General features: G+C 41.4%; 1 protein-coding gene across 6 annotated transcripts in view; it reads left to right on the top strand.

Moving 5' to 3' along the window:
* Positions 1 to 560: 560 nt before the first annotated feature.
* The window catches only part of PTPRZ1 (protein tyrosine phosphatase receptor type Z1), a 211,340-nt gene continuing 189,622 nt past the window's right edge, over positions 561 to 22,278 (top strand). For 3 of the 6 annotated variants that reach the window (XM_075857146.1, XM_075857147.1, XM_075857148.1), the window contains exon 1: positions 717 to 1,191. In XM_075857146.1, the coding sequence (XP_075713261.1) occupies positions 1,134 to 1,191 (58 nt within the window). In that variant the 5' untranslated portion in view covers positions 717 to 1,133. Of the gene's footprint in view, positions 1,192 to 22,278 lie in introns of all 6 variants that reach the window. The other 3 variants (XM_075857144.1, XM_075857149.1, XM_075857145.1) reach the window with 3 other exon arrangements.

Below are 22,278 nucleotides of genomic sequence, written 5' to 3' on the forward strand. Positions count from 1 at the left end.
TGAAAAGGTTTGCACTCCTTGGATTGATACATCTACTCTGGTATCCAGAGAATTGACTAGATATCGCCTGGGTCTCCTTTCAGATATACGTCTGCTGTGACACTGCAGTTGTGTGGCTTTGGGCTCGGTGGTCATGCGTTCCTCTTCTAGGGGGGATGTAGATAAATCTGCTCATGTTCTGTTGTGGAATAACTGATAAGATTGACGTGTCATGGACCTTTGCTGTGACTCTTTTTGAATGTTGTTGCATTATATGTGCTATGTTACTGTTTGCTTCAATATGCACTTTATTATGACCACTATTTAATGATGTACGAGGACTAATGGCTCATTTGTATGGGGAGGCATGACCCCTTGCACTATGTGATTTTTGTATTCCTTTGCTGTAGTTGCATTTTGGGGGATGGGGGATGGGTGTTTTTGTACGTTTTGTAAAGAATATTGAAAATTGTATATAAAGTTATTGAATTTTAAAAAAAATAATCATCTGCAAGCGGAGTGCTGCTTACTTTTCATATGACCCTCAGGGGCCGCACCGCTTGTCGTGTGACTTTAGTCACGGTCTAGTAGAAGCCAGAGATGTAGCACGTGCAGAAAAATAATAAGAAAATACACACGTCTGTCTGCCTGTCTACTGACTGAACTGATGGAAACTGCCGGTTAGAGCCACATAGATATGAGCAGGACTCGTCATCGGATCCCTGTCAAAAAACCGTAAAGACTAGTGTGAACGCAGCGCTGTCTTGATGCGGCCAGGCAGGCGGCGGGCACACTAGGGTAGTACAGGTGACCCGAGGTGACACTTCAGTAAATCCGGATTGTTCCCTTCTCCACAGATCTCGTTCTTCACCCAAAACCTGCTGCAAGGGAGCTCGAGGTGAGCCAATCAGGTGCCGGGGGGCGTGTCCTCTGCCTCGGTTAACCCCCTGTTCCCCGGCTGCGCTGTGCCTGGAAGGCAGCTTTTGCCCTGCGAGGCAGTTTCCATTCGTTCTGTCTGATCTTGTCAGTGGATGTGAGCGGGGAGCTGCGAAGAGGGAGCCGGCCATGAAGCGCTGCTAGAGGGGTATCCACATATCAGTGCTCTGGATCTACGTTACCTTGGCCATTAGCGCTATCCCCACAAAGACCTGGAGATGTTACATCTACGCTGCTTGCTGGCTTGTCTTCAGCTCCTCTCTGTCTGTCAAGTGGGTAAGTGAATGCACGGTAAACTGGCATGCAGCTGGCACTGTGCGCCTCTACCCATGCGATCTCGTGTGCAGACACTTTCCAATGCCCTGTCGTCAGTATGTCGTACACGATCATGTCGCTGCACAGGTCGGTCCGGCTTGTCAGGTGTGCTGTGGCCGGAGGTCAGGGGTCATCGTCTATTGGTCTCATTAGATAACTGATCGCATTGACCCCTGTCCAGGTGCGGTGCTGTGGATGACGCTTATCAGAATGATTTCCTATTGAAATGACGTACTGAATGCTTCTTTACAGAGATCCTGTGGCCTGTATGGGGGTGGGGGGCTGCACAATGTCTGGGGGCTTTTATTTGTGTTGTCAATCATCAATAAAGATCCAATAAATCCTGGGGGTCATGTTTTAATATTGGATTGACCACTGTCTTGTGTGACGTGTATTTGGGGGTTGTCATAATCCATCATCTTCTGATTTATAGGACACAATATCCGATTTTGTATCCATTTACCCTAATATGTAGCCATCACCCAAATTGCTGTCTTTATGATTAGTAGAAATTTGGGTCATAGAAGAGATCAGGCATAGAGACATGAAATTCCCAGCTCTGTCAGCAGAATACAGGTGCTGTTTACTGTCATTTACAGCTGTCATGATGGCTGTCAGGGCATCACCATTCAGTCAATGAAGGTGCAATAAATGCCAATCGAATTCATCAAGACAACAGGGCCTGGGAATTTGATTTCCCCGCGGCTGCTCTCCCTAATCCCTGGATCACCTACACTCCTAATGGGAGCAATTCAAGTAATGGGTATATATGGTATATATGTAGGGATTTCTGCACATGCTTTCCCTTAATATGTAAGTTTAGGTTCATCATAGGTAAACTTCCCTTTAAATGTTTTACTACTATGGATAAACAAGGGGAGAGCATTGACAATAGAGGCTGTTTACTGAATGCAGTATATTGTAGAACACTATTACTCACTCCAGTGACTTTAATAGCCCAGATCTGAGCAGCGGATCATCTCCCTCAATGTCTCCTGGATACAGCATGTTTATACAATTGATTTTCCTTTGTGAACACAAACAGCCTTTCACCCCCTCACTTGCCAGGGGCCATCTGAGGGTCTCCGAGCACAGAGCAGGCCCCCCCCCCTTAGCTGGTACCCGATGCAATGCCAGGGTGATCACCTGTATGTGCCACAATGAATTCAGAAATTAAATCAGGTAATGAAAGGCGAACATTGAGCATTGTCTGCTGACAGATGGTGACTACACAGGGAAGCCCGCTCCCATCATGTACTAATATTTCAATTAATTCAAGGTGACTATAGAACCATTTCTAGAAGGAAGCGTTGGGTGGGGGGGGGGGGGGGTATAATGAATGTTTAACCATCATGATCATCCCTCACATCCTTCGTTACGGCTGTTTATAAACATTGCTTTTTATGGCCAAATCCCATTTGCAGTGTTTCCTATTTGGAGCTGATCTAATCTTCATTAGGAGCCGGCACTGTTATTTATTCAGAGGATCATTTCAGCTCTGTAGTAGGGAGTTGATGAGGTTTTGTAGCATCCAGTGTATTGCTATTCTCCTCCAGTGCATTGCTTACCATTTCATTATTCCTGCATTGGCACAATTCACCGGCCACCGACTCTTTCATCCTGAGGATCATGTTTAGACAAAGAGCTTGTTTTGGTGCCTAAAATCCTCTGCCGTCACATATAATATGCATAAAACCATGTATAAACTGTTGAGTATCACAATGAAAATTCATGATCATTGAGAATGATAGATCGGAATAGCTTTTATATTGCAAACCACATCAAATGCTAAATGCAAATCCATGGTCGTACATTGTGAATGGAATCTGCTGCTATCCAATAGGAATACATAGAAATATATTCACTGGGCCTCGCTGACATTATAGTTTTGACAAGATGAAATGTCTACATCTGCTGTATTATTTGCGGTTTACTTATTTCCACAATTGAATCTAGAACATGGCCCCAAGAAAGGTATGACCGGGGAAGACTGTATCTGTATGAAATGTAAAGCATCACTTTTAGTTGATAGGGCAGTTCCTTTATTTGTAGCACAATTAAATGTGCATATTTAGATGAATAATAAAATTCTACCTGGCATCATTTCCACATTTAACTTTGTTTCGCAGCTCATGTAAAACACAATTTTTAGTATTGGGTTAACGAGAAAAAAACTCCTTGTAATGTTTCTAAAGAATAACGTTCTGTTCGATCTCCTTTTAGTTTTATATCAGAGCGGTGAATGTGCTGCTCATGGTGACATTACATTCAGCGGTCATGTGACGCAACGCTAGAAACATTGGCGCAGGACGTGACTGTGGGTCCCTGCAGCCATATTGTTTACATACCGCTGCTGGTATTCAAGTGTATGAAAATTAACACTGTATGATAAGTGTCTTTTTTATTTTATGCAGGTTCCTGTCCAAATTTGAATGCCCAAAATAAGGGACAACCCTTTTGACTTGCTCTTTAATGGTAATATAGCCTATAAAGCATGAATAATGGCGCATATTTATTACTCCTGAGTATTACACTATTATGAGAAAGCTGTGGAGCATGCAAAGTATCCTTCAACCCAACACGCTCAACGCCAACACTGATAAATCGGTCACATGAAAGCCATTTATCTTAGTTGGCAGACACCTTATATACAGTGTGTGTGTGTGTGTGTATATATATATATATATATATATATATATATATATATATATATATATATATATAATTATTAGGAGAGTATATGGAAGGAATTAAATACAACTTTGAAGTTCCCTTAATCATTAGACAAGTAAACATGACGTTCATTGTACAATAACAAAAATTCCCTTAAAATGGTACTGTACATTAATTTAGGTCATTTCACATGATTTACTGGGGCGTCACAATAGGATCCATATTACGGACACAACACTAGGACCCCACAGTGATCTGAGCTCAGTTTACCATGGGGGTTGGTGGTGGGTAGTACATGTGCTAATATATAGCCATATGACAATTGGTCTTATGATGTGAAAAGAATATATATAAAGATTACTAATGTTTATTTCTACAAGTCTTCAATCTACTTAAAGTCACCGGTCATGTTGAACATGCTGCTTTATGTGCGGCATCATTTTATAGAGCTGGAGGAGCTGAGCAGATTAATTAGTTTTGTGGAAAAAAAGATTGGGGAAGATATATTAAACCTGGTGCAAAGGAAAACTGGAGTTATTGCCCATGGCAACTAATCATGTTGCTTCTTTCATTTTCCAAAAATGAGAGGTGGAATCTGATTGGTTGCCAATGGCAACTACTCCACTTTTCCTTTGAATTAGTTATATTATGTCTCCTGCATTGAGTATCACTTTATTGATGTAAATACCTGGAGTGGAGTGGAGCAGGGTTCTGCTGTAGCGGACTGCTACCCATTTAGAGACAAAGTAGTCCAAGCCAAACCAATTTTTTCCAAGTATTCGCCTTTTTAGTTCCCACATATTGTCAGTGAAGGGGAGAATGTGGTGACACAATGGATGCTTCCTGGGATACATATAGAAGACTTTTTATTCTTTTTTTCTAACCTTTTGGATTTCAATATGAGACAGCAGGATCAAGGATGATTGAGAGGAAAAAAAAAAGATAGAAATAATTGTGTGTGTATGTATATATATATATATATATATATATATTGGTTTTTAATACACTTTTACATTAAGGGGCACACTGTTACTGTATGTTAGGGGGGTATTTGTTAGATTATTAACATCTTCTTCTGCTGTATACTACTGAGCAAGTCTAAGGCTGAATGCACACGTTGCGTATTTTGATGTGGAAAATTCGAATCAAAACCATAGGAAACCGCAAGAAATTCGCAGCAATAAAACGCACCTGAAGGTGCGTTTTTTGATGCATTTTTTGGTTCGGTCTTTGTTTTGCTACGTTTCATGCTGCGGGTTTTGCGTATTTCTGTAGAACTAGAGTGACAGATTTTGCATGCGGATTCGCGGGATAAATTGACAAGCCGCGGTTTTGAAAATACGCAGCGCGGGTCAATATCCGTCCCGAAAAATATTGCAGCGTGGATATGAGATTCCCTGGAATCTCATTGACTATGCTGGTACTGTAATATGCTGCAGTTTTGGCGCACGCAAATACGAGCGACAAAACCGCGCATAATATGCATTTTGTGCATTCAGCCTAATAGTTATATGCATAGAGAAATATTTTAATCCTATCGCTTAAGGTCATAGATTTTGGCAAATATGTAGAACGTATAGCAAAACTATGCACAGAGATCATTCTCTGATGCATTAAAATCTGTTTCAACAATGCAAAATCTATGGTGAAAGAAGGAGAACATTTGAAAACGGAAAGCATGCCAACACTTTTTTAATATATATGTAAATTTCTACATTACTGACTACATTCATAGTTTTAATTTTAAAATACTTAATTTGCTTTAGCATTTCAAATATTTCCAAATAAAATGTGATCCTATATGAAATATATGAACTGTAAATCCCTTCCTAATATTGGGCTAAATGAGGCAAAGTAGACAACTGCCTAGGGCCCTTCATGTTAAGGAGAAGGCAAAGGGTCTTAAAAGACAGAAGGGCTTTTGTAGTAGCTTGAGATAGCAGCAGATCTACTTTGGTATGAAATACTAGGTATAGAGTTTAATCTTTTCTAATGAAATTAATCAATTGTGACATTCATTCAGGGGTTTAAATTTAGGCAAAAATATATGTGAGATAGATAAGAGAGATGGTTCATGTTAAAAAATAAAAAAAATAAAAAAATCTTATCAAGAAGAACAATAGTAAAAATAATAATGAAATACATAAAACAAAGAACTTTGGAAGGAAGTACAGTTTTGAAAAAGAGAAGAGCTTATGCCAGAGGGTATGTGTATATGTGGGCAGGCAGTGATTTATGTCAGTGCCCTGCTGCTACCGCCAATAGCTGCACAGCACTGACTAAAGCGGGTTTTACACAGTCCATATAACGCTCGTTGCTGATAATTGCCCTGTGTAAAGCGGATTGATCAGCAGATGTCCGAGCAAACGCTCGATCATCTGCTGATCGTATCGTCTTAAAAAAGTAAAAGATTATCATTGTCGGCAGCGCATCTCCCTGTGTAAACAGTGAGACGCGCTGCCGACATGATAATAATGGATGGGGAAGAGCGATCAGAGTAACGACCGCTGGTCCCCATCCATAGCTCCGTGTGACAGGAGCAAGCAAGCGCCGATCAACGATGTCTCGTTGACTGGCCGGTGTAAAAGGGCCTTAAGGGAAAGGGGTTGCTCTCCCTGAGTCATGGGGAAGTGGTTGCCAAAAGTAGTATGCAGTGGGAACTACTGCCCTAACATCCCCCATCACATAAAATAATACATACTCACATCACCGCTCCTCTTCTCCCCACCGGGTCCCCTCTGGCTCCGTCTTCATGCTGCGGCACATTCAAGGTACTGATGCCGAGCAGTATGTGAGTACACTGCTAATATAAATTCCGGTCCCCCATCGCGCTGATTATGAGATTTTAATAGATTTTTACAGCGCTGCCGGGGGACCGGAAGTGTAGTGACAGTCTAACTTTATGATGACACGACTCGTCGTCATGTGACCTGCCCAGCTATACACTATGTAAACGCTGTACTACTACTATTGCATATACATAGACTACAGAAGGGCCAGTCACATGATGGCGAGTCGTGTCGTCATGAAGTTAGACTGTGCCGCTACATTTCCGGTCCCCCAGCAGCGCTGTAAAGCTCTATTAAAACATCATAATTAGCGTGACGCGGACCGGAATGTATATAAGCAGTGTACTCACATACTGCAGTGAGTACACTGCTAATACTTTTCCATCCCCACATAACCCCTTTAAGTCGGAGGGGGCCAGGTGGGCGGAAGAGATGCGGTTAGGTTTTTTATGTGTCTGATGGGGGGGGGGGGGGGGTACGAGGCCCGACATGTGCTTCTTCCTTGCTATACCCCACAGATTGAAATCTGTCAGCTAGGAGCTGACGTAGATTTCTGCTATAATTCAGGGGCTTATTTACATATCGGGCGCCAAATATAATGGCACCGATATGTAAATAATGGAGGGAGTTAGAAAAATAATTTTACGTGAGACAGGGTTTGTGAAGCCTTTCCTATAACATGCTGCAATCAGCTGCGCGTGTTTGGGGAGGTGAAAGGTTCTCTTTAAATTATAATAATTTTGTCCTGGCAGAGGCCATGCCCCCTTCGGTAAGCCCTGCCAATTTTCTTGGAACTTTTGGAAAGTGGAAATAAAAGTAAAAAGTCGCTAATTTTAGCGCAACTATGGCTTGCACCGAAATCTGCAGCTTGTATACGCCAAAAAACTGCCGTAAAGTTATTGATATATTCCCCCCAGTGTGCCACATTTTCTGACACGCCTGATTAGAAAAGGGTTGGAAAACAATGCCAGGTTTGAGCTTTTTAAACCCCCCAATGCACCCTGTTGGTGGTGCATGGTGCATAGACTGTTTAACATTTGCACCAAGTTCCAGTATTAATAAATCCCCCCTACTATCTTGTAAATCCCCCCCACCTCTCTTTATTTGTAAACTTCGCAAATAAATACTGGCTGAATCAAAAATAAAGCAGAAGGATACAGAACATTCAGCTAAATTCATATAATAAAAGTTAAGTAAAATTTAGTTAAACCCTCGTTCACATCTAGGTTGGAGGCTACGTCAGAGGTCTGTGTCACAGATCCGGCTGAGAATACTACGCCATTGTTTCTGGTAAAACCACGGACACCCTGACGGAAACCCAATCGAATTCATTAAAGTCAATAGGTGCTTATGATGGAGCAGAATAAAGGAATGGCAAACGCTGGTGTGAACCTCAGGCTCCACGCACACGAGCGTAAAAACGCCCGTAATTACGGCCTGTAATTACGGGCCCATAGACTTCTATTGGCCACGGGTACCTTCCCATTTGCTTACGGGAAGGTTCCCGGGCCATTGAAAAATATAGAACATGGCCTATTTCAGGCCGTATTTACGGCACGGGCAGGCCCATAGAAGTCTATGGGGCTCCCGCAATTACGGGTGGCTACGTGTGTGCACCCGTAATTACGGGAGCGTTGCTAGGCGACGTCAGGAGATAGTCACTGTCCAGGGTGCTGAAAGAGTTAAACTATCAGTGCGGGACAGAGAGAAGGGGCTGCACTGATGGGCAGTAACTCTTTCAGCACCGTGGACAGTGAGTACCATGTGCGGCGCTCACAATATAGATTTCTAATGTTACTTCAAAAACCTGTAACAAAATTTTGGCAAAGGGTAATCCAGAGACAAGCCGAGGTCCAGTTCCAAAAGTTCAAACAGTCAAAGGTACAGGGTATAATCCGAAGCTTGATCAAACAGATGGAGACAAGTAAAATCACAAGACAAGAAGACAGAACCAAACCAGATTTAAATACTCCACCCTTCAATCTGATAGGAAGAAAGACAGAGAAGTGGGATAGGCTCTGCAACTAAAACCAGAGCCGCCCAGAAGCTAGACAAGTAGTCATGGCAATCTTAAAGGGACGAACGTTTCCTAACAGAGGAATTCCTACCCTACCTTTTACCTGGTGTAATTTCCAAACAGGAGCTGTGATAATTTTTTTTTATCAGAGTGCCTCTTTAGAAGGGGTTCCAGCCCCATACAAACATTTTAATCAACTGATTTTGGTTTAAAAAAAAAATATATACAACTTTTGCACTTTTTTAATTCCACCACTGGCTAAAGTGGTGGCGTTACTGAGTTTGACAAATCACCACTGTGGCCACTGATTAGGTGCCACAATCAAATTTTAAGCAGGGGACCAGGGAGCAGTTGGCGCGAGAATGGTTTTTATCACGGTCCAATCATGGTTGTGTGAATACGACCTTAATGTCGTTTATTTAAAACCCTATTGTCATGCTGGTACTGCACAGGGTCCTGCTCAGACTTTAGATACTATAATGTAATCTCGCCCCAGAGTGCCCGCTCTGCGCTATCTGCCTGGCCCTGCTGCAATTTACACTGCTCTCATCTGCAGTTTCGGGGACTGGCTGAGGTGGTGATGTGCAGAGAGGGATGTTAGTGACACGCAGTGCACAATTGATTATAGATTCTGTTAACATGTTCCCTGCCGGGGAGCAGGTTAGCAGAAGTCGTAATCCATTAGTTATACATTTTTCCAATTGTATTTCTGATAAAGTATTTGTAGAGGTTAAAAGTTGTGAAGTTACATACAATTATTATAGTAATATATAACCTAAATATTAAAAAGTTATTTATATAAAGAAAACGTAATAAGAAAATAGAGATTCAAATAGAAAATCGCCCATAGGGTTGAAAAAAAAAATCTAGATTTTTTTTGGCCAAAATTGCAGAATATTGTACCTGGTTGGAGAGGGTGCCTATTTTTTTTACTATAAATTAGTAAATAGGGAGTGTGAGACTTCAAATTTATTTATTTCAGTCCTTGCACCTGTTGGGAGGAGAATTTGTGTGCAGCCAGCAGGGTTCTGAAGAAGTGGGAATGAGAGGCTAAAGGTAAATGTCTGCTGCGGATATGATGATCAGAACTGCTGCTGCATTGATAGAGCTGAACTCTTACTGCGGTTTGTGTAACTTCCATTCACTTCTATTGGAGTTACGGAAATAGTGTAAGTGATCGAGCTCGGCTGTTTCCGTACTCCCAGCCAACTCATAACTCTGTGGCCGGACAGCAGGACAAGGAAGAAAAGGAGTCCCATTTTAGAGCTAGATGCGGGTCCCAGAGTTTGGACCCGTATCTATCAGACAATCATTGCATATCCTGTGGATATGCCATTAATGTCCGAAATCAGAATACTTAGTTTGTTTTAGGGGCTGGTGTGAATAATTTAGAGCTCAATTAATCTGTAATGAATTTGATTATTTTAACAGTCTCATATGATCTTTTCAAATTACTGCTGCTGCAGTCTGTGTTGTCACGGAATGATCTGGTTGTCAGCCCTACCGAGCATTATGACATCACACACATTATATAAGGTGCTGCTTGGCAGATACTCCCTTGATGGTTGTAGTTGGCGGTTGAGTATTTGTAGAGTTGGTGAGCACTTTGATTTAAAAATGATGAAGGAGGAAGAATACCCAGATGAGAAATGGAGGCAGATGGTCGAGGAGGCAGAGCCAGCATTCTGGCCTTCCCAATTTGGAGAGGTCTTATTTTGGCCCAGTCTGGAGACCATACCTGAGGAGGAGGCGATAAGTGAGGATGGAGAGGGGATAGAGGAGGAGGAGACTGGAGATACAGACAAGCAAGAGAACATTGGATTAAGAAGATTCCAAAATTGCTTTGATCTGGATAAAATCAGTGAAGAGGAGGAGGATGTGGAGGCGATACAGAAGGAAACTGAAAATATCTATGAGAGAATGAGCGCACCTTTAGAACACCGTATAAAGGTAGCTTGGCCGAGCGTGGATTCTGTTACACCAAGAAAGTGGTGGATTCCAAAATGTCTCAGAAGGAGCAGCAGAGTAGAGGTCCGGCCATCAAGATTCTTTAGAGCAATCTTCTGTTGCTTGGATATCAAGACATTGGAGTGAACAACTTACCAAACATCCACAGTTCCCCCAGTTCATAAAAACATCAGAATTACTAACTTCACTAAATATCCATCATCATAATTGTCATAAAATCCAAACCGTAAACCGGCACCGTGACATAAGATCTGACGGGCTGGTGATACCGTGAAGATAACATCTCAGGCTATTTTAGTATTCACAGATTGAATCATTATTCATGTTCTTTCAAACAGTTTCAAACAACTTTTAAAAATATATTCTTTTTTTTATCTCGCCTCATGTGTTTTCTGTCTGGTATATTAAAGGGAAATCTTATTAGTTATGAAAAATGGAATGTGGAGTCTAGGAAGTTGCGTTATGTCCCTGTATCCCTGAAGCTGTAATCATGGCTATATTGGTTGTCACCCAGCTCTCCTACGAACAGATATAAAAGAAGAAACGACTCAATAGATAGTATAGAAATGATAGCACTGTAGGGTGGGTGTCCAGAAGCCACAATGCAATATTATAATTCTGTATGTGTGGGAAGCTTCATACTTAAGCCTAACCCGCACCGTGATGTAATAGTACAACAAGGGTTTTCGGTAGTTCAGGCATCTTGGTGTATTATTAGAAGGGGATCGGGTTGGCATTGCCAATGGGCCCAAGGGATCACCAGTAGAAACATGGCTGTAAAACACAGCTGGATTCCAGCCTCAGCTTCTGACATCGGGGGAAACTCTGAAATTCTTTAGTACCGGTGATTACCAGCCCCAGCAACATTATAGAAACAGCTAAGTGATACTAAAAAAAAGTCCCCAGTGTTATCTCTGGTCAGCACCAGGACTTCAGATCTCAAAGGAGAGATTCACCACAAAGTGAGCGACGTTTCAGTTCACATCTGAACCTTTCTCAAGCTTTCTCTTATGTGAACCGAAACGTCATTAACTTTCCACCTATTCTTTTGGATCTGAAGTCCTGGTTTTGTTACTTGGTTCTATATTTTTCTTATCCATTACAAGTCAAGGAGTGGATTCATCCTTTGCGGTAACATGCACATGGCCTGATTTACAGTATTCTGCGAGTGCGGAGTTCGTTTAATTTTTATTTTTTTTACATATACATATATATATATATATATATATATATAATTTCTCACAAAAAGAAGTCAAGACTGCAAAAACCATAGAATGATACAAATCCTATCGGCACAACCGACTGTGTCCCTTAGGGGGGATTCACACGAGCGTGATTTGGCAGCGTGTAGGGCGCGTGGTTTTCGCGCGGCACGCAATGCCCTATAGAAGTCTATGGGGCAGTACACACAGTCCGTGTATTTTGCGCAGCGTTTGTTCGCTGCGCAAAATACGCGACAGGTTCAATAACTCTGCGTATTTCACGCATCACGCACCCATTGAAGTCAATGGGTGCGTGAAAACCAGGCAGGTCGCACGGAAGCTCTTCCGTGCGAACTGCGTGTTTGCGCAACAGCTGTCAAAAGGATGAATGGAAACAGAAAAGCACCACGTGCTTTTCTGTTTCCAAGCATCCAAACGGAGTGTCTTTGCGAGGAGCGAACCCCGACAACCGAGGCAAACTTCACCGGGTTCGGCCAAACTCGTTTTGGCCGAACCCGGCAAAAAAATTTCCGGTCCGCGACGTCGGGAGAGATTCACTGTGCATGGTGCTGAAAGAGTTAAACTGTTTCAGCACCATGGACAGTGACTTGAGATCCCAAAATACATGAACCTGTAAAAAAAAACGAAGTTCTAACTTACCGATTACTCCTGTCTCCTTCCTGCAGTCCGACCTCCCGGGATGACACTTCAGTTCAAGTGACAGCTCCAGCCAATCACAGGCCAAGCACAGGCTGCAGCCAATCACAGGCTGCAGCGGTCATTTGGACTGCCGCGTCATCCAGGGAGGTGGGGCCCGATGTCAAGAGAGGCGCGTCACCAAGGACGCGTCATCAAGGCAACGGCCAGGAAGTTCTCGGTAAGTAGGAACTTTATCTTTTTTTTTTACAGGTTTGTCGCTGTTGTGTTCGGCATTCACTGTCGAGGGTGCTGAAAGAGTTAGCTCTTTCAGCACCTTGGACAGTGACGGGCGTCGACAAGCCTCATCTCTATGATGGCGGCTGCGCGAAAATCACGCAGCCGCGCATCAGACACGCATGACACACGCAGCTGTCAAATGTTTTTTGCGCTCGCAAAACGCTGCGTTGTTTGCGCGCGCAAAAACGCAACGCTCGTGTGAATCTGCCCTTAGTATGATGCACAATCCAAATATGAGGCAGCGCTCCAAATGAGGTTAAGGCTTCTATTAACCAGAATGCAACATTTCAGCAGTACCTCATGGTGCCTTTCTCAAAAGCTTCCAAGCACTGACCTGTAAAGTTGGTGGCTGCAGGGGGTGTCCAGGGTGAGCTTTCAAGACGATATGTGGCTAAAGGCGGAAGTGGCCAGTCGCACTAAAGGGAGTTCAGCACTCCACACTGCTATGGCTTTTTTGGGAAGATTTACAGAAATCTTTGCACATATAGTAGAAAAAAAAATTCAGGGTGACACCTGCTTATATTTACTAAAAGAGCATATATATTTAGTAAAGGGGGGTCAGAGTGAAGATCCGCTAACAAGCTGCAGCACTGACTGACTTACTGAAGGGGAATTCATAGTCTGGTCAATCTTCCCCTAGCAAAATCAGCTATTTTCTTTCCGGGGGTCTTATATTAAAGGTGTTGTCTGTGCTGAGATAGCCCCTCTAAATATTTTCTTTTAATGAAGACTATTTCAAAAGTTGCATAACTTTGCATTTAGGAAACAAATAAACAATAATAAAAAAAATTATGGTGTCCTTAGCCTTTATTCTATAAAAGTAAATAAATGCCTAATAAAGCGCTATGTCTCCCTATTCCGTGCACTCCTCTTCCTCCTTGGGGTTGCAGAATGGAGCAGTTTGGCAGACCAGGCCAATTAGACCAGGGCGAAGAAACCAGGCCTACATTGCTGTAGGAGAAAACGGCACAGGAATGGGGACAGTTCAGTGGGGCGCTGTGGCACTATCTACAGGGGGCGCTGTGGCACTATCTACAGGGGGCGCTGTGGCACTATCTACAGGGGGCGCTGTGGCATTATCTATAGGGGGCACTATCTGCAGTGGGCACTATCTACAGGGGATACTGTGGCACTATCTACAGGGAGCACTATGGCACTATCTACTGGGGGCAACTGTGGCACTATCTACAGGCAGCACGATCTACAGGAGGCAATGGGTGTGGCGCTATCTACAGGGGCCACTGTGGCGCTATCTACAGGGGCCACTGTGGCGCTATCTACAGGGGGCGCTGAGTGTGCCGCTATCTACATGGGTGCTATCTTTGTTGTTTTTTGCGTGACCAGTATTGGTCAGCACATATCCACGAGCCTAGATCTTTATATTAGAGCTTGTAATTTAAAGGGCTCGCCTTGTGGATACGTGCAGACCAATACTCTTAGTGGGAGCGTGGAAAAAGTAACATGGTTTAAAAAGTATGTATTTGGAGACCTCCCTTTAAAAATCCTGCATTTGCCCCTGGAGAGGTAATATAAGTACATATGGAGAAGTTCTCAGAACCTCTCTTTATCTACTACTTTACACTATCATGCTGTGCTGCCAGCGGCACTTACGGGCACTTTCTAATGACGTCAGTCAGGCGCCGGCACATTGGGCATCAAGGCTCTATATGTGCATCTATGTGGTCTCCAGTCCAGGCTGTGATCCTTTCCCAGTGCTATAAATCCCCTACATTCATTACCTCCTCCTCATTTATTTTCCTCCCCCCAGCCCCTGTGTTTATGCGCCCCTGTGTATTGTCCAGCAGTGTGATCCTCCAGGGTCATTTGCTCCTCTGTCTGCTGCTGAAGCCATCAGGGGTTTTTTTTTTTTTTTAAATTTAGTTCCACATCTTACAATAGATACAAATATGTATTAAAATATCCTTTCACTATTCAAACAATACAATAAAAATATTTAAGAAAAAGAAAAAGTAAAAAAGAGAAAAAATAAATAAATAAAAGAAAAATAAGAAAAAACGAAAAAGGAAGCGAGATTACAAAATGTAAATAAGGCAGTTACGATTTTTCCCGGATACAGTTCCGCTAATTATAAACATATAAGTGACAATGCGAGACTTTATCTATATAATCTACTATAGATAAATTGCCTAGTATTGTTAAGACCTTACAACTATATCCTGATGTCCTTGCGCCAATCAATTAGATACACTTCCAATATTTATAGCCTAAAAAGGGAATGCTCTTGAAGCATTATAGACTGACCATAACGTCCAATCATTTAAAAATTTCCCATATGAGTTAGAGCGAACCGCTACCATTTTTTCCATAGTGTAATCAAATTGGACGAGGTTGGTTAATTCGGTGATAGTAATGGAGTCTGAAGATTTCCAAGACCTGGCTATCAACAGTCTAGCTGCAAGAATGACATATCTCTGGGAACTTCAACAAGACCAACAAAACACAAAGCCAATGCAGGGGAGGGGCGAATTCTATACTGTAGAATGGTGGACAGAAATTCAAAAGTAGTTTTCCATAAGCTAAAGACTAAAGGGCAGTACCACCACACATGCATGTAATCGCCTAGCATGCCACAATTCCTCCAACAAAGGGGAGAGTAAGAAGGGTTAAATTTAGTTAACAATGTTGGCGTTCTATACCATCTAAGCAATATTTTATGTGCTATTTCTCTGTGACTCTCTCCCTTGGAAATTTTGGAGACCCAATTCATCGCCTGGTGCCATTCTGCCATCAGGGGTTTTAACTGGTTCTCCACCTCACCCATTTGCTCATGTGTTCTTATCTGGATTCACAGGTCATGGGGAAAATGTGTTCTGTTTTGCCATGAACCGGAGGAAAAGCACACCATTTTGCTGCAGTTTTTGATAAATTGTGACAAAATTGTGCAATTTTGCCACAATTCCAGGAAAAAACAATGCTTTTATTAAAATAGGATCTGTGCAACTCCCACCTGACAATGCTGTACATTCATTTCTAATAGAGGTAAAGAAAAAAAAAATCATCATGTGTGTTTATTTGGACTGCTCATTTTTGTGTTTTGGGGAGGCGCTGCACAGTATTACTTATATAAGGTTTAGAATTACCTAAACTCCCAATTTATGTATGAAAGCATTGTTATAAGTTATAGTCATGTTTCTCTGCATAAATAGCGAGTTTTTAACACCACTTATCCCTACGTATTATTTATTTAAATTACTGCAAATTACGTACTTGACTAAAAATACTCCTCAAAAATGCTATGAGGAGTATTTTTAGTCTGCTGGTAAAAATGTAGTGTAACCGCTAGTGCTGACTATGATTTAGGCACCGACGCAGTCTTGAGAAAGCAGTTAAGATTACAGATTTTGGAGCAGTAGTCTGCACTCTGAAGCGGTTTTTAAAATTGTGTTTACTTCAGTGTAACATTTGGGTTCTTTAGTAAATTACCACTGAGACTAAACTGCAAAGAATAGCATAAGTGAATATACAGCACAGTGTATAGTACATGTACAGTTACATATAATTGATATTAGCAATGAGCATTGGACAATCTGTTGAAGAATATTGTATTTGGATGAAGAGGGTGCCTATTTTGTTTTCTATAAATTAGTAAATAGGGAGTATGAGACTTGAAATGTATTTATTTCAGTCCTTGCACCTGTTGGGAGGAGAATTTGTGTGCAGCCAGCAGGGTTCCGAAGAAGTGGGAATGAGAGGCTGAAGGTAAATGTCTGTTGCGGATTTGATGATCAGAACTGCTGCTGCATTGATAGAGCTGAACTCTTATTGGAGTTACGGAAACGTTGTAAGTGATCGAGCTCGGCTGTTTCTGTACTCCCAGCCAACTCATAACTCAGTGGCCGGTAAGAAAAGGTCATTTTAGAGCTAGATGCGGGTCCCAGAGGTTGGACCCGCATCTATCGGACAACTATTGCATATCCTGTGGCTATGCCATAAATGTCTGAGATGAGAATATTTCTTTAAGTTTAGGTTTTAGGGGCTGGTGTGAATAATTTAGAGATCAATTAATCTGTAATGATTTAGATTATTTTAAGACTCATGATCTTTTGAAATTACTGCTGCTGCAGTCTGTGTTGTCACGGAATGATCTGGTTGTCAGCCCTACCGAGCATTATGACATCACACACATTATATAAGGTGCTGCTTGGCAGATACTCCCTTGATGGTTGTAGTTGGCAGTTGAGTATTTGTAGCGTTGGTGAGCACTTTGATTTAATAATGATGAAGGAGGAAGAATATCCAGATGAGAAATGGATGCAGATGGTCGAGGAGGCAGAGCCAGCATTCTGGCCTTCTCGATTTGGAGAGGTCTTATTTTGGCCCAGTCTGGAGACCATACCTGAGGAGGAGAACATAAGTGAGGAAGGAGAGGGGATAGAGGATGAAGAGGAGGAGACTGGAGATACAGACAAGCAAGAGAACATTGGATTAAGAAGATTCCAAAATTGCTTTGATCTGGATAAAATCAGTGAAGAAGAGGAGGATGTGGAGGCGATACAGAAGGAAACTGAAAATATCTATGAGAGAATGAGTGCACCTTTAGAATACCGTATAAAGGTAGCTTGGCCGAGCGTGGATTCTGTTACAACACCAAGAAAGTGGTGGATTCCAAAATGTCTCAGAAGGAGCAGCAGAGTAGAGGTCCGGCCATCAAGATTCTTTAGAGCAATCTTCTGTTGCTTGGATATCAAGACATTGGAGTGAACAACTTACCAAACATCCACAGTTCCCCCAGTTCATAATAACATCAGAACGTCATAAAAACATCAGAATTACCAACTTCACTAAATGTCCATCATCCGAATTGTCATAAAATCCAAACAGTAAACAGATCTCATCTAAGGCTGTTTTAGTATTCACGGATGTAATCCTTATTCGTGTACTTTTAAACAGTTTTAAATAACTTTTAAAAATATATATATTTTTTTTTTCTCACCTCGTGTGTTTTCTGTCTGGTATATTAAAGGGAAATATTATTAGTTATGAAAAGGGGAGTGTGGAGTCTAGGAAAGCTACGTATATACCCTGTGGAAGCTATAATCATGGCTATATTGGTTGTCACCCAGCTCTCCTACGAACAGATATAACAAGGGTTTTCAGTAGTTCAGGCATCTTGGTGTATTATTACAAGGGGATCGGGCTGGCATTGCCAATGGGCCCAAGGGATCACCAGTAGAAACATGGCTGTAAAACACAGCTGGATTCCAGCCTCAGCTGCTGACATCGGGGGAAACTCAAACTCATCAGATGAAACCTTCAGTACCGATATTCACGTCAATCCAAAACTGGGAAATTCCCTATTGCAGTAAATAAGAAAGCAGCACTGCAAAAACCATAGACTGGTACAAATCCTATCAGTGTATAGGATTTCAGGCACATATATAAATGAGACAACAACTTTTTAAATTTGAAAAAATAAAATCTTTGAATAAATATTGTGATATACAAAACACTACGGTAAAAGTGTAAAAAAGTATCACCCAATATGGTGAAGTCCTTTGTTTCAGACGAGCCGATAAGACTTCACTTAATCTGGATTATAATCTGAGCGACTTCTGCAGAGAGGATCAGTCGGTGTTTGATTACGCCTGGTGCGACGTTTCAGGGGTCCTCCCCCTTTCTTAAGCATGTGGAGCTACATCCGGTGCCGGTTTAAATAGTGGAAGCGAAACAAGTGATTTGTGACAACAAAAGTAAGTAAAAGTTACATGGTTTAAAACATAATAAAAACAGGCTTGATACTGATCAGAGGTATAAAAGACATTATGTAGTATATTAGTTGATCAGGACGAAACATTTTATTTATAATTATGTTCGTACGAATATTAGTCGAATATTTGAAAGATACAGGATATTATGAATAATCTTTGTAGCATTTGATACTAGACATATAAGTTTGTAATTAAATACATCATAGAAAGTTGTAATAGATTAGATATAATATATAATCGATCATAAATGGTATTTATGAATTGCGTCATAGACTTTATTTTACTTTACCATAAAGGATACTGCAATTGCAAGAATCCAATTTACATGTTGAAGTTGCCCTGCGGTAAAGTTGACGTCGGTCAGGTGATCAGAGAGTAAAATCTTTGAACAAATAGCAACTCCAACCACTACACCAAAAAGAAAACATGGTGAAACAGTAGCCAAGCATTTTTTTCGAAATGAAACCCAAAGTCTACGATTTAAAGTGATGCATTCTTGAAGAAATTACAGGAAATGACAGCAATCACGTTAAAACTAAACTACTCCAAAGGGAAGTCAATAGCATTTACCCGATAGGGATGAACGAAACTTGTAACTTTAATATTTTTCTGTAAATAACTCCATCACGACACAATTTCTAAACACCATTTATGATCGATTTATATATTATATCTAATCTATTACAACTTTCTATGATGTCATTAATTACAAACTTATATGTCTAATAGCAAATGCTACAAAGATTATTCATAATATATCTTTCAATAACATCTGCTAATCAACTAAATCTTTCATATCTGGTTAGACCGGATATAATATCGACCAGTTTCATCTAGGGCTGCCACAATACCAGAATTTGGACTTCGATACCGATACTTTGTGTAGTATTGCGATTTAGATACCAAAACGATACTTTGCCAACAGTAAGAAAAAAAAAATTAGTTCTTCCATTTTCTGATGTGAGGCGCGAGGTGTGATGATGAATTTTGAATGTTCCTCACGTTAATAATAATTAACCCCATCATGTTTCTCAGTCATAATGGGTTAATGTGTGAGGTACATGATGGGGTTAATTACTATTAATGTGAGGCACATGGAGGTTAAATTCATCACACCTCGTGCCTCACAATAATAAGTGAAAGAAAGCAGTTGTTTTTTTGTTTTTTTTATAGTGTACACATCATAAATGACACAAAAATATGATTGTGAAGGTTATTACGGCCGCGCCAATACTGAATGTGGATATTTTATGTATTGAGACTTATTTTGATGTTTATTGTAAAAAAGGTGTATGTGTATTTTTTTTGAATTTAACATTACTTTGTTTTTACTTTATTTTTAAACGTTAATGTACTGGCATATATCTATATGCCAGTATATTAGCCGTTACGGATAGTACACCGGCAGTTGTCAGAACATACCTCAGTATGCCCTAACAGGAAATATGGTAAGACACTCCGGGGGTCCTTCAATGGACCCTGGTCTGTCTGCCCATATATTGTATGTCCCTCAATCGCGTCACAGGGATTTCCTGTGACGCGATCCAAGGGGCATCCCACCTTCTCATTTTCCCCTTGAATGCGGTGGTCAGCTTTGATTGCAGCATTCAGGGGAATATCTGTGGAGATGAGAGGTTTCTCTCATCTCCGCCGTTAGAGCGGGGCTGTGGCTGTGTAATACAGCCATTGCCCCGCTCCTGACAATAAGTGTGCGTGCGGTCAGCATGTGGTGATGCGGCCGGCGGTCAGGCACTGAAGACATAACATGGGGGTCTTTTACAGTGCACCCGCCATGTTCTGTTTTCAGTGTCGGCGATCATTAGTGCAGCGCCTGCCACATCACATCATGCTGACCGCGCGCACACTTGTCGGGACTCCGGAGCGTGGCAATGGCTGTATCACACAGCCGCAGCCGTGCTCTCATACATTCATGTGTCACAATGCTAAGCTATGCGGCCGCACAGCTTAGTATCGAAATACACAAAATAACGGTATCGAACCCTTTGAGGATGCACGGTATCGAAATAGTATTGAAGTTTCGATGCATCGTGCATCCCTAGTTACATCTATATCTTCTGAGGGTATACATTTCGACTAATATTCGTACGAAGATAATTATAAATATAACATTTCGTCCTGATCAACTAATATACTACATAATGTCTTTTATACCTCTGATCAGTATCAAGCCTGTTTTTATTAAGTTTTAAACCACGTAACTTTTACTTACATTTGTTGTCACAAATCACTTGTTTCACTTCTACCATTTAAACCTGCACCGGATGTAGCTTCACATGCTTAAGAAAGGGGGAGGACCCCAAAACGTTGCACAAGGCGTAATCAAACACCGACTGATCCTCTCTGCAGAAGTCGCTCAGATTCTAATCCGAATTAAGTGACGTCTTACCGGCTCGTCTGAAACAAAGGACTTCAACGTATGGGGTGATACTTTTTTACACTATTGCCGTAGTGTTTTTGGTATATCACAATATTTATACAAGGATTATATTTTTTCGACTTTAAAAGTTGTTATCTCATTTATATATGTGCCTTAAATCCTATAACTTGACTATTTGAGATTACGAAAAGCGTCTCATTGGCACACTGCACCTCTATGCTAAATAAGGTCTAGCAGCTACCTCTTCTTACAAATCCTATCAGGACAATTGACACTGTGTCCCTTAGTATCATGCACAATCCAAATATGAGGCAGCGTTCCAAATGAAGACTCTGCGATCCTCTATTAACCAGAATGCAACGTTTCAGCCCTACTCCATGGGATCTCTTATAAAAGTTTCAAAGCACTGACCTGTAAGATCCGCTAACAAGCTGCAGCACTGACGGGCTTACTGAAGGGAATGTCATAGTCAGGTCAATCCTCCCCTATAAAATTGTATTTAAGGGGTTGTCTGTGCTGAGATAGCCCCTCTTAATGTTTGCTTTTAATAGGGCTATTTCAAAGTTGCATCATTTTGCATTTAGGAAGCAAATAAACAATAAAACTTTTTTTTTTAATGTAAAGGTGTCCATAGCCTTTAATTACATAAAATTAAATAAATGCCTAATAAAGCACTATGTCTCCCTATTCCATGCTCTCCTCTTCCTCTTTGGATGGAGCAGATTGGCAGATGCAGGAAAGTCACCAGTCAGTTGTCTCTGCCAGCCTCATCCATAGATGAGTGTGCAAACCAGAGGTCGCTATAATGCCTCTACATGCGTCATTGATGCCTGTAAAGGCTCCCGGATGCTTAGAAATCCGTTTCATGCGTATTCTTATGCATGAGACTGAGTTCATTTTCATCAGGAGCACAGCACATTATGGGAGCAATGACCAGAGCTGGCAGGCCCTCACGTATTATTGGACTCAATTGTATCCACGTCCTTAGGTGGCGGATACAATTGACCGCTGATTTTGCAGGGGAACCATCAGTTCCTTTCTCCGCCATTCAGTGCTTTTCTTGTGGTGATGTTCAGAAGAGACCAGGCTTGCGTCGCTGAAGGAGAGGAAGGCACAGGAACGGGGACAGGTGGTGGGGCATTATCTATATTTGTGACACTTCCTACAGAGAGCACCGTGGCACTTCCTACAGCGAGCACTGTAATCCATTAGATATACATTTTTCCAATTGTATTTTTGATAAAGTATTTGTAGAGGTTAAAAGTTGTGAAGTTACATACAATTATTATAGTAATATATAACCTAAATATGAAAAAGTTATTTATATAAAGAAAAT

The sequence above is a fragment of the Rhinoderma darwinii genome, chromosome 3 (genome assembly GCF_050947455.1).
Source record: "Rhinoderma darwinii isolate aRhiDar2 chromosome 3, aRhiDar2.hap1, whole genome shotgun sequence".
Taxonomy (NCBI): Eukaryota; Metazoa; Chordata; class Amphibia; order Anura; family Rhinodermatidae; genus Rhinoderma; species Rhinoderma darwinii.